Below are 12,500 nucleotides of genomic sequence, written 5' to 3' on the forward strand. Positions count from 1 at the left end.
ATTACTGCCTCCCACTGAGCCATTTATTACAGAGGAGGAGGAGGAGGAAGAGGAGGAGGAGGAGGAGGAGGAGGAGGAGGAGGAGGAGATGGAAGAGGAATAGAACAGGAAGCAAAGAAGAATTTACCATAACAGATCTCTCTCTCTCTCTCTCTCTCTCTCTCTCTCTCTCTCTCTCTCTCTCTCTCTCTCTCTCTCTCTCTCTCTCTCTCTCTCTCTCTCTCTCTCTCTCTCTCTCTCTCTCTCTCTCTCTCTCTCTCTCCATCAAACACACACACACACACACACACACACACACACACACACACACAGACACACACACACACACACACACAGTAAAATGGGTAAAGAATAAAGTACCTTGTGTGTGTGTGTGTGTGTGTGTGTGTGTGCGTAACCAATTCAACGCAAACGAGAGGAGAAGAATCGTAATTGGATTGGTCGCACACACACACACACACACACACACACACACACACACACACACACACACACACACACACACACACACACACACACACACACACACACACACACACACACACACAATATACAGTCAGTTTGCATAGAAAAAGAGAGAGAGAGTAAATTTCCCTCCCCTCCTCCATTACTTTTCCTCTCTGACACAATCACGGAGAGAGAATGTCTTAAATGACCTCTCTCTCTCTCTCTCTCTCTCTCTCTCTCTCTCTCTCTCTCTCTCTCTCTCTCTCTCTCTCTCTCTCTCTCTCTCTCTCTCTCTCTCTCTCTCTCTCTCTCTCTCTCTCTCTCTCTCTCTCTCTCTCTCTCTCTCTCTCTCTCTCTCTCTCTCTCTCTCTCTCTCTCTCTCTCTCTCTCTCTCTCTCTCTCTCTCTCTCTCTCTCTCTCTCTCTCTCTCTCTCTCTCTCTCTCTCTCTCTCTCTCTCTCTCTCTCTCTCTCTCTCTCTCTCTCTCTCTCTCTCTCTCTCTCTCTCTCTCTCTCTCTCTCTCTCTCTCTCTCTCTCTCTCTCTCTCTAATGTCATGCAATCTTCGTTTCTTCCTTCCTTTCTTCCTTCCTTATGTCTTCCTCTTCCTCTTCCTCCTCCTCCTTCTCCTCCTCCTCTAGTCGTTCTCCGCCTCTTAAATAAATGCAACTTTGGCGTAAAGAGAAGGGGGAGGAGGAGGAGGAGGAGGAGGAGGAGGAGGAGGAGGAGGAAGAGGAGGAAGAGGAGAAATGTTTGCTGGATATGTGGAGAGGAAAATGGGTCTTCCTCTTCCTCCTCCTCCTCCTCCTCCTCCTCCTCCTCCTCCTCTCATCTCGCACGTCCGCCCCTATTCACCCTTCAATCTCCTTCTTTTCCTCCGCTTCCTCCTCCTCCTCCTCCTCCTCCTCCTCCTCCTCCTCCTCCTCCTTCTCTTCCTCTTTGCCTATCTTGCCCGTGAGCTGTTTGGCCGCAGGGAAGCATCAAGAGGAGGAGGAGGGGGAGGAAGAGGAGGAGGAGGATGAGGAGGAGGAGGGGATCAACCTTAAGTCACGTTCTCTCCTTGCTTTTCCTTTTTTCCTCCCTTTTCTCCTCCTTTTTTTTCCTCCTCCTTCCTCCACATTGTCCTCCTTCCTTCCTTCCCTTCCTTCCTTCCTTTCTCTCCACCTCTTCCTTTCTTTTCTCTCCTTCTTCTTCTTCTTCTTCTTCTTCTTCTTCTTCTTCTTCTTCTTCTTCTTCTTCTTTTCATTCTTCCTTCTCTCATCTCCTTCCCTCTTATTAATTCTCCTTTCTCATTTCAACTTATTTTACCTCCTCCTCCTCTTCTTCCTCCTCTTCTTCCTCCTCCTCTTTACGCTCTTTCACTAAATCCTCGTTCTCTCTTCCTTCCTTCCCCTTCTCTTCTTTATCCTCTTCCTTTGTTCTGTTCCTCCTCCTCCAAGTCCTCCTCCTCCTCCAAGTCCTCCTCCTCCTCCTCCTCCTCCTAATATTTATTCTCGTTATCTTGCTTCTATGTCACGGTGCAGAAGTAGAAGAGGAGGAGGAGGAGGAGGAGGAGGAGGAGGAGGAGGAAGAGGTTAGGAAGCTTGGCAATAGATAGATAAATAGATAAAGGTATTGAAGCTGTCATAAGTTGGAAGGGCAGGAGGAAGAAGAGGAGGAGGAGGAGGAAGAGGAGGTAGAGGAGGAGGAGGAGGAGGAGGAGGACTGTGATTGCTCTGTGACTGTGTATGTGTGTATGTGTGTGAGAGAGAGCGAGAGAGAGAGAGAGGGAGAGAGAGTGTGTGTGTGTGAGAGAGAACAGAAATACCAATACAGAAATCTCGTGTGTATGTCCGTGTATGTGTGTGTGTATGTGTGTGTGTGTGTGTGTGTGTGTGTGTGTGTGTGTGTGTGTGTGTGTGTGTGTGTGTGTGTGTGTGTAAATGTGTATCCGCCCCCTTGTTCCTTACGCTCCTACGCTCAAATTACAGGCGGTCCCTTCCCTCCTAAGCCATTCAGTCCCTTTTGAGATCAGGTTCAACAATATCAGCCAGGCAGCCAACCACCCAGGCCCCGTTCACTGTTACTACTATTAGCTTGCACTCTATGGACCATTGCTACGGGTTTGAGGGTGCTACTACTACTACTATTACTACTACTACATTCAATACCATAGTGATACTCTTTGTTAGTTATGTAGTTAGGTAGGTTAGGTTAGGTTTGGTTAGGTTAGCTTTGTTAGTTACGTAGTTAGTTGGTATAGAGAGTTCGTTAGTTAGATAGGTTAGGTTAGGTTAGGTTAGGTTAGGTTAGGTTAGCTTTGTTAGTTACGTAGTTAGTTGGTATAGAGAGTTCGTTAGTTAGATAGGTTAGGTTAGGTTAGGTTAGGTTAGCTTTGTTAGTTACGTAGTTAGTTGGTATAGAGAGTTCGTTCGTTGGTTATGTTATGTTATGTTAGGTTAGGTTAGGTTAGCTTTGTTAGTTACGTAGTTAGTTGGTATAGAGAGTTCGTTCGTTAGTTAATAAGGATAGGTGGTTAGTGTTGATTGGGTTAGTATATATATATATATATATATATATATATATATATATATATATATATATATATATATATATATATATATATATATATATATATATATATATATATATATATATATATATATATATATATATATATACTCTTTACTTTTTACTTTTGTGGGAGCGGAGAGTAGCGGGCTTTTTTTTGTACTCTTTTTGTTGCCCTTGAGCCGTACCCTTTGATGTAAAAAAAAGTTAATATAGATATCAAGAGAATAAGGGAAGAGAATATGGAAGAACTGAATGAAGGGGGGAATAATTTAGAAGCTGGAAATACTAAATCTCTTTGTTAGCGAATAGGCAAAGAAAAAAAAGTCATTGGAAGTAAATGAAAGAAGAAAAACTGTTTGTATTTTGTAGTTTGTATAGATATAAAGAGAATAGGGGAAGAGAATATGGAAGAACTGAATGAAGGGGGAATAATTTAGAAGCTGGAAATATTAAATCTCTTTGTTGGCGAATAGGCAAAGAAAAAAAAAGTCATTGGAAGAAAATGAAAGAAGAAAAACTGTTTGTATTTTGTAGTTTGTGTAGATATAAAGAGAATAGGGGAAGGGAGTAAGAATTTAGAGGCTGGAAATATTAAATCTCTTTGTTGGCGAATAGGGAAAGAAAAAAAAGTCATTGGAAGTAAATGAAAGAGGAAGAACTGTTTAGAAGCGGCATTTGGCTATTCATCTGAGCGCTGAATTCATCTCTTAAGTCTTTTAATAATCATAAAGCCAAAGAAAAAAGTGATTGGAAGCGCACGAAGAAAAAGGATAGACTGTTTAGAGGCGGCATTTGGCAATTCAATTGAGTTGTGTTTTTTTTTTTTTTTTACAGCAAAGGAGACAGTTCAAGGGCACAAAAAATAAAACAATAATAAAAAAAGCCCGCTACTTGCTGCTCCTAAAAAGATTACAGAGTGGCCAAAAGAGAGGTCAATTCTGGGAGGAAATGCAATTGAAAGGGAAAGGTATTGTTTGAAACGGCATTTGGCTATTCCGTTGAGTCTGCACCATCCGCCGCCTCTCAGTAAGGGCGGTATGTTCTCGTGTACTCACCCCCGGAGTGCCCCAGAGCCTTGTTCTTGGCGTGCCTCCTCCACAGCAGCAGCGTGGCCACGGACACCAGCAGGATGCAGAACACAGCCGCGCCGATCATGCCGATCACCCAAACGTCCCCGTCCAGCGAGGCGAGGGACGGACCCGACTGAGGGACCATGAGGAGAAGGTTGTGAGGGCGTGATATATACATAGATAGATAGATAGAGAGATAGATAGAGATAGAGATAGAGATAGAGAGAATAAAAGGAAGGGGAAAGTTGAGTTCACAGAAAGTTGCTTTTATTTAAGAGGCGCTGAGGGGAAGAGAAGAGGAGAAGAAGAGGAAGAGGAGGAGGAGGAAGAGGAGGAGGAGGAGGAAGAAAGAGACAGGAAAGAGACAGACAGACACAAACACAGAATATTAAAACTTTCGGAGCTAAAATTTCTGAATGAGCGAACACACACACACACACACACACACACACACACACACACACACACACACACAATATACATACACATATACTTTCTCTCTCTCACTTTCATTCCTTCATTCTTTATTTGTTTTTTTCTTTCTCTCTCTCTCTCTCTCTCTCTCTCTCTCTCTCTCTCTCTCTCTCTCTCTCTCTCTCTCTCTCTCTCTCTCTCTCTCTCTCTCTCTCTATCAATCTATCTATGTGTCTATCTCCCTACCTTCGCCAGGGGGTGCAGCAGGACGGGGTCAACATGCAGGCTGACAGGCGCGGTGTAGGGGCCGCGTCCTGCCGTGGTGGTAGCGGCGAGGGTCACGTGATAGGAGTCCCCCAGGGTAAGGTTGTGGACCCGCAGTGACCGTACCGACCCGTTGACGGCGCGGGAGAGAAATATCGACCCGTCCGCTGACACGATCTCGAGCTGAAAGGGTGGATAGGGGTATAGAGATTAACCTATTTGTCTGTGTATTTACCTACCTATCTTCCACCTCTCTCTCCTTCTATCTACATTTCTACATCCCTATCTACTCCTCCTCCCCTTACCTGGTATGCTGTGATCGGTCCATTTCGGTGGAGAGGCGGTGGCGGGGACCAGAAGACTGAAGCCGTGGTGACGTTGGTTAGCTGTACCCCGACGCTCTGAGGGGGCCGCGTGGGGGCTGTGTGGGGGGGAGAGAGAGAAACGGGAAGACTTAGTAATGGTTAGAGAGCTTAGATAGATAGGTTAGATGGGTTAGGTTGGTTAGATATGTGGTCTGGTAAGTGCTTAGTGAAGGATTAGTACAGTCCAGTCAGTAATGAAATGTGGCTGCCCGTATCCGTAGACTTCACTGCGTAACTGCCTAAAAGTAACGAACGCTCTGCCCCGAACACATTGAGGTAAGGTAAGGTAAGGTAAGGTTAGGTAAGGTAAGGTAAGGGAAGGTAAGGGAAGGTAAGGTAAGGTAAGGTAAGGGACGGGACTAGAGAGACTGGAGTTCACCATAGATAAAAAAAAGAAAATCGAAAAATACTTCAGATGAAAAAAAGGAAAAAAAAAGAAAAAATTACCACCGAGTAAAAAAAAAAGCAAAAGAGGGAAAGAAAAGTCAACCCGTGGCTTTCATCTCTCTCTCTCTCTCTCTCTCTCTCTCTCTCTCTCTCTCTCTCTCTCTCTCTCTCTCTCTCTCTCTCTCTCTCTCTCTCTCTCTCTCTCTCTCTCTCTCTCTCTCTCTCTCTCTCTCTCTCTCTCTCTCTCTCTCTCTCTCTCTCTCTCTCTCTCTCTCTCTCTCTCTCTCTCTCTCTCTGTCTGTCTGTCTATGTGTCTTTTTGCCCTTCACGAAGTTTCGCTAACCTCTCTGTCTGTCTGTCTGTCTGTCTGTCTGTCTGTCTGTCTATGTGTCTTTTTGTGTCTGTCTGTCTGTCTATGTGTCTGTCTGTCTGTCTGTCTATGTGTCTGTCTGTGTCTGTCTGTCTGTCTATGTGTCTGTCTGTGTCTGTCTGTCTGTCTATGTGTCTGTCTGTGTCTGTCTGTCTGTCTATGTGTCTGTCTGTGTCTGTCTATGTGTCTGTCTGTGTCTGTCTGTCTGTCTATGTGTCTGTCTGTGTCTGTCTGCCTGTCTATGTGTCTGTCTGTGTCTGTCTGCCTGTCTATGTGTCTGTCTGTGTCTGTCTGTCTGTCTGTCTGTCTGTCTGTCTGTCTATGTGTCTGTCTGTGTCTGTCTGTCTGTCTGTCTATGTGTCTGTCTGTGTCTGTCTGGCTGTCTATGTGTCTGTCTGTGTGTCCGTCTGTCTGTAAGTGTCTGTCTGTGTCTGTCTGTGTGTCCGTCTGTGTGTCCGTCTGTCTGTCTATGTGTCTGTCTGTGTCTGTCTGTGTGTCCGTCTGTCTGTAAGTGTCTGTCTGTGTCTGTCTGTGTGTCTGTCTGTCTGTGTCTCTCTGTCTCTCTCTCTCTCTCTCTCTCTCTCTCTCTCTCTCTCTCTCTCTCTCTCTCTCTCTCTCTCTCTCTCTCTCTCTCTCTCTCTCTCCCTCCCTTCATGAGACTCGGGTGAATACTCCATTAGAGAGAGAGAGAGAAAAAGAGAGAGAAAAAAAAAAGAGAGAAGACATATATATATATTTTTATGTGGATATAAAAAATGAAAATGGAGAGAATAAAGGAGAATTAGAGGAAGAGGGAGAGAAAAAGAGGAAGAAAGGAGCGATAACATTCTATCTATCTATCTATCTATCAATATTTAATGGAATACTGCAGAACCAAAGCCTTTCCCAACATCACCGCTACCCCACCCAACCACCACCACCACCAAGTTCTCTGATATTCGTGTACTCCACCCTGCTCCGGCAAAGGCTCTGATATCATCTCTCCACCTGGGTCTTCTCTGTCCAGCCTGGCTTCTACAATTTCTGGATTCTGGACTGCACTCTGTTACTTTGGCTGTCGGTCTCATGTCAGGTCTACGCATTTGAACTCCCCAAGTCCATAATGCCGGGTTCACATGTTGCCGGTATAGCGTCCCGTTCTGTCCCGATCTAGATAATTTTGAGACCGGGATCAATCGTAGCCGACAACACCCCGTCTCATGCCGTCTTTGACCTGAATGTGTCCCCACGGAGCCCGACCCCCGACTCATCACCCTTCAATCTTTTTATTTTTACGTGGCTGATTCAGGCTGGGGGTAGGGGTTGTGGCGCAGGCAAGTGTTTATAGTGGCGCCATCTTGCTTGGCTCATTTGGCCCCCGGAGCTCATCTTTGATCCTCTTTTTCTAGGAGGAATCTAGAGCCCGGGTTGACAGGTGGTCTTCAGGACAGCATGTGGGTAGTCTTGTGCCACTCGATGGTGACTGAAGAATCCCAGCTGTGGCGGCGGGCGGGACTCGAACCATCCAACACGCTAACCACTCAGCCACCGCCTCCCATATATCTACCTATCGATCTACCTTAACTTATACCTATTTGGCTTTCCTTCTAGGCCCGCCATACTCAGTTTCCTTCACCCATTCATCTTCCATCAACCTCATGCTGTCTATCTATGTGGGTTTCCTACCGTAACCATTCGTTCAGTCACCATCTACCAATACGATTTGCCTTCCTAACTTCCCATTCCTTCAGTAACTTGCCCTTCCATCAATCTATCCCCAACTACCAATACGATTTGCCTTCCTACCTTCCCATTCCCTTTGAAACTTTCCGTGCTATCAATCTATCTACTATCTATACGACCTTGGCCTTTCTTCCTTCCTATTTCCTCAGTAACTTGCCCTTCCATCAATCTATCTTCTGTTCACCCATACGATTTACCTTTCCTCCCTTCCTTCCCTTCCCTAAACCACCACACCGTTCCCAGCTGTCCCTCCCACGTTCACTCACCCAACCCGCCCTTTCCGCCGCCCTACCGTTCCCTACCCCGTCCCCTTACCGTCCAGCCCAACCGCCCGCCAGCCCAGCCGTTCACATCCCCGCCCCTCCCCTGTCCAGCCCGCCCGCCCACCGCCCACACATTACCGCCCAGAACGCATGAATAAAAAACGCGTTAGAATGCAAAGCAACCGCCGCGCCAGCACGCCGCGCCGGACACAACGGGCGTAAAACAAAAATTCAGATAAATTAAACCCAATTTTCCGAAGCCGTTCCATTCATTCGTTGGGGTTCGGTTCGGCTTCGGTTTTCTGGCGTTCTTATTTTATTTTATTTATTTATTATCTTTGGGTTACTTTTATATTTCTTATATTTTTAGTTGTGGTTTGAATGTAAGTTTTGAGAAATAATAGCAAGTTTTGATCTCTCTGTGTGTGTGTGTTTTTTTCTCTCTCTCTCTCTCTCTCTCTCTCTCTCTCTCTCTCTCTCTCTCTCTCTCTCTCTCTCTCTCTCTCTCTCTCTCTCTCTCTCTCTCTCTCTCTCTCTCTCTCTCTCTCTCTCTCTCTCTCTCTCTCTCTCTCTCTCTCTTTAAATCGCTGACTCTCGCTTCTCTGCTGCTGCACGGGGTATATATTCCAATGTAATTCGATATAAAGTCAGTCTCTCTCTCTCTCTCTCTCTCTCTCTCTCTCTCTCTCTCTCTCTCTCTCTCTCTCTCTCTCTCTCTCTCTCACTCTCTCTCTCTCTCTCTCTCTCTCTCTCTCTCTCTCTCTCTCTCTCTCTCTCTCTCTCTCTCGATTTATGTATACGTTCGTGCAATAAAATGAGAGAAGTAATATCAAAAACAAGAAGAAAGAGGGCTTCGTTCTTCGCTTAACATTACACTCTCGAGAAACAGAATTCCGGTCCCATCATTCTCTCTCTCTCTCTCTCTCCATTATCCTTTACTTCATTCTCTCTTCCAACAATTTTTTTCCCTCCTTTTTCCTTCCATTTCCTTTGTCATTCATTTATTTTTATTTTTTTCACTCACTTTTTCATCTTTCCTTTATTCCCCTTTTATAACCTTCATCTCTCTCTCTCTCTCTCTCTCTCTCTCTCTCTCTCTCTCTCTCTCTCTCTCTCTCTCTCTCTCTATCTCTCTCTCTCGTAGGGGATGGTGTGAGAGTAATCTGAGAGAGGAGATGGAGGAAGAGGAAGAAGAAGGAGAGAGAGACGGATAGATAGGTAGATAGAGATAGATAGAAAGACAACATAATAGCCTTTCCTTTCCAACCCTAACCTAGCCTACACTAACCAAACTAACCCATTTTTTCAACCCTCTTCGTTAACCTTACCTGCTTCGGGGGTGAAGAAGGAGAGGCTGTTAGAAGGCCGTCCCTCGAAGGTCTTATAGAAGGGCACGAGGAACACGGTGTAGGCCCTGTAGAGGTGCAGGCCGTGCAGGACGTAGGAGGCGGCGCCGGGGCCTGCGTTCAGCACCGTCACCACCGTGCTGTTGCTCTCGCCTGGGTGGAAAAGGAGAAAGAAGAGAAGGTGAGGTTAGGTGACGAAGTTGCTCTAAATGATGATTGAGAAGATAAATTTAAGTTTCTAAGTGAATATTGAGAATGAAAAAGTGAAGTCAGGTGATGTAAAGCTGTTATAATGGCGCCCGAGGAGAAAAATGTGAGGTTAAGGGACGTAATGATAGTAAATAGGGACCCACTATAAATATAATTCGCCTGTGCCACTAACGACTTGGGGCCGACCACTGGGACCCACCAAGAAAGTCTACTCCATCCATAGGCAGAACGTAGAAAAGTTCCAGTGACGACTTGAGAATAAAAATAGGTTGTCTTGGGAAGATTATAGAAAGAGGGAGAAAAGGGTGATCTCTAGGGACGTTTTTTTTTTTTTTTACAACAAAGGAGACGGCTCAAGGGCAACAAAAAGAGTATAGAAAAAAAGCCCGCTACTCACCGCTCTCACAACAGAAAAAAAAGTAAAAAGTAGCCAAAAGAGAGGTCAATTTCGGGTGGAGATGTTTTAAAATGATGACTGAGGAGAAGGATGGGAGGTCAAGGAAGATGATTTCACGACGATAGAAAAAAAAGCCCGCTACTCACCGCTCCCACAACAGACAAAATAAAGAGCGGCCAAAAGAGAGGTCAATATCGGGTGGAGAAGTTCTAAAAAGATTACTAAGAAGAAGGATGGAAGGCCAAAGAAGATGATTTCACGACGATAGAAAAAAAAGCCCGCTACTCACCGCTCCCACAACAGACAAAATAGCAAAGAGTGGCCAAGAGAGGTCAATTTCGGATGCTGGAGAGGTTCTAAAAAGATTACTAAGAAGAAGGATAGGAGGCCAAGGAAGATGATTTCACGACGATAGAAAAAAAAGCCCGCTACTCACCGCTCCCACAACAGACAAAAGTAAAGAGTGGCCAAGAGAGGTCAATTTAGGATGCTGGAGAGGTTCTAAAAAGATTACTAGGAAGAAGGATAGGAGGTCAAATAAGACGTTTTCACGACGACTGGAAACAACAAAAAAGTGGATTTGTGCAGATTATATCATGTGTAGAACTAACAATAGGTAGAAATGTGAAATACAGGAGTGGCAAATGATAATGAAGGTAGATATTAATAGGTAGAAAGAGAGAAAGAAAGAAATAGAGAGGCGTAGGTGTCTGTGTATGGGAGAGGAGATATGATGTCGAGGAGGCTGAGGAGGAGGAGGAGGAGACGAGGAGAGATGGGATAAGAAAGATTGATGAGGGGGAGAAGATGATGAGGGAGAAAGAAGGGGAGAAGAAGGGAGAGAGAGGGAGAGAAGGAAAAGGTAATGAAAGGAAAGAAAAGAGGGAGAGAAAAGGGAATGTAAAAGAGAGAGAGAGAGGGAGAGGAAAGGGAATGAAAAAGGGAGAGAGAGAGAGAGAGAGAGAGGGAGGGAGAGGAAAGGGAATGAACGGAGAGAGAGAAGGGAATGAACGGAGGGAGAAAGGTAGAGATATGGAGGGAATGATGAAGGGAGAGAAAGGGAGAGAGAAAGAGAAAAAAAATATGTGTGCGCGTGTGCGTGTGTGTGTGTGTGTGTGTGTGTGTGTGTGTGTGTGTGTGTGTGCGCGTTTGAGAGTGCCGATCTATTCGTATCCCTATCAAAAGTTAACTATATCCAGTGCCTATTTGTCTGTCTGTCTGGTTGTCTGTCTGTCTGTCTGTCTGTGTCTGTCTGCCTGTCCGCCCATCACAATGCCTCCCCATCAACACTAGACAATGGCCCAACAAATTGATGGGAAGGGAATAGTTTCAAATATTTTTCCCCTTTATGTAAACAGAGCTCCCCTTCGCCCCTCGACCCTTCCCTTCCCTTCCCTTCCCTTCCCTTCCTCGCTCCGTTCCTTCTGACAGATTTATTGTTATTTATATTTGAGAGACACACGCAGGCTTTTACTCATTCATTTTTTTATTCCATTCGTTTCTTGTTATTTTTGTATAGAACTTTTTTGGGGGGTTATTTTTCAATGTGGCGAGTGTGTGTGTGTGTGGGGGGGGGGTAGGGGTGTTGTGAGAGAGTGTGTGTGTGTGTGTGTGGGGGGGGGGGGGTAGGGGTGTTGTGAGTGAGTGTGTGTGTGTGTGTGTGTGTGTGTGTGTGTGTGTGTGTGTGTGTGTGTGTGTGTGTGTGTGTGTGTGTGTGTGTGTGTGTGTGTGTGTGTGTGTGTGTGTGTGTGTGTGTGTGTGTGTGTGTGTGTGTGTGTGTGTGTGTGTGTGTGTGTGTGTGTTCAGGGTTCAAGAGTGAGTTAGTTAGGTAGATAGATAGATAGAAAGAAAGATAGTTAGATAGATAGATAGAAAGATAGTTAGTTAGTGGGTGAGTGAGTCAGTTAACAACATCAATGACAACAACAACAACAACAACAACAACAACAGTAAACGATCAACAGACAATATTTTTCCTTCACTTCTAAATAAAAAAAACTATATATTTACTCTCTCTCTCTCTCTCTCTCTCTCTCTCTCTCTCTCTCTCTCTCTCTCTCTCTCTCTCTCTCTCTCTCTCTCTCTCTCTCTCTCTCTCTCTCTCTCTCTCTCTCTCTCTCTCTCTCTCTCTCTCTCTCTCTCTCTCTCTCTCTCTCTCTACATAGATATACACACACACACACACACACACACACACACACACACACACACACACACACACACACGGTTCCTCTCTACTAACACAATGACCTCCTCCTCCTCCTCTTCTTCCTTCCCTTCCTCTTCTTCCTCCTCCTCCTCTTAACCTAGCCTAACCTAACCTACCCTAACCACCCCCACCAACACCACCTCCTCCTCCTCCTCCTCCCCGTAGGAAGAGCAAACACTCACACACTCTCCTCAAGTCCGTTTCTATTTGCAAGTTGAAAAATGCCTGATTGCTTTCTCTTAAACGTCAACTCACCTGAGAACTGATTGCCTGACTGACTGACTGACTAACTGACTGACTGATTTCCCCGTGTAACCTTCCTCTTTCCTCCCCTTTGTTAGTTAGTCATATGGCCTTCAGTTCTACTCTATCTCCATCAATAAATTAAACTCCAACTCAAGAGGAAAACACAAACTTAAAACCAACTGTATATAACCCAACTGTCACTCAGGCTAGCTTCAGTACCCACCTGCCGGCCTAGGGGGA

General features: G+C 45.3%; 1 protein-coding gene across 3 annotated transcripts in view; it reads right to left on the reverse strand.

Moving 5' to 3' along the window:
* Positions 1-12,500, reverse strand: part of LOC127006915 (roundabout homolog 2-like) — a 117,419-nt gene that overhangs the window by 24,420 nt on the left and 80,499 nt on the right. For all 3 annotated transcript variants that reach the window (XM_050877259.1, XM_050877258.1, XM_050877260.1), the window contains exons 9-13: positions 12,484-12,500; positions 9,181-9,351; positions 5,051-5,166; positions 4,728-4,928; positions 4,053-4,200 (exon numbers count right to left, since the gene is read on the reverse strand). The exon at positions 12,484-12,500 is cut by the window's right edge and continues 104 nt beyond it. In XM_050877259.1, the coding sequence (XP_050733216.1) occupies positions 4,053-4,200; positions 4,728-4,928; positions 5,051-5,166; positions 9,181-9,351; positions 12,484-12,500 (653 nt within the window). The remainder of the gene's footprint in view (positions 1-4,052; positions 4,201-4,727; positions 4,929-5,050; positions 5,167-9,180; positions 9,352-12,483) is intronic.

This window comes from Eriocheir sinensis, chromosome 34, assembly GCF_024679095.1.
Source record: "Eriocheir sinensis breed Jianghai 21 chromosome 34, ASM2467909v1, whole genome shotgun sequence".
Classification (NCBI taxonomy): Eukaryota; Metazoa; Arthropoda; class Malacostraca; order Decapoda; family Varunidae; genus Eriocheir; species Eriocheir sinensis.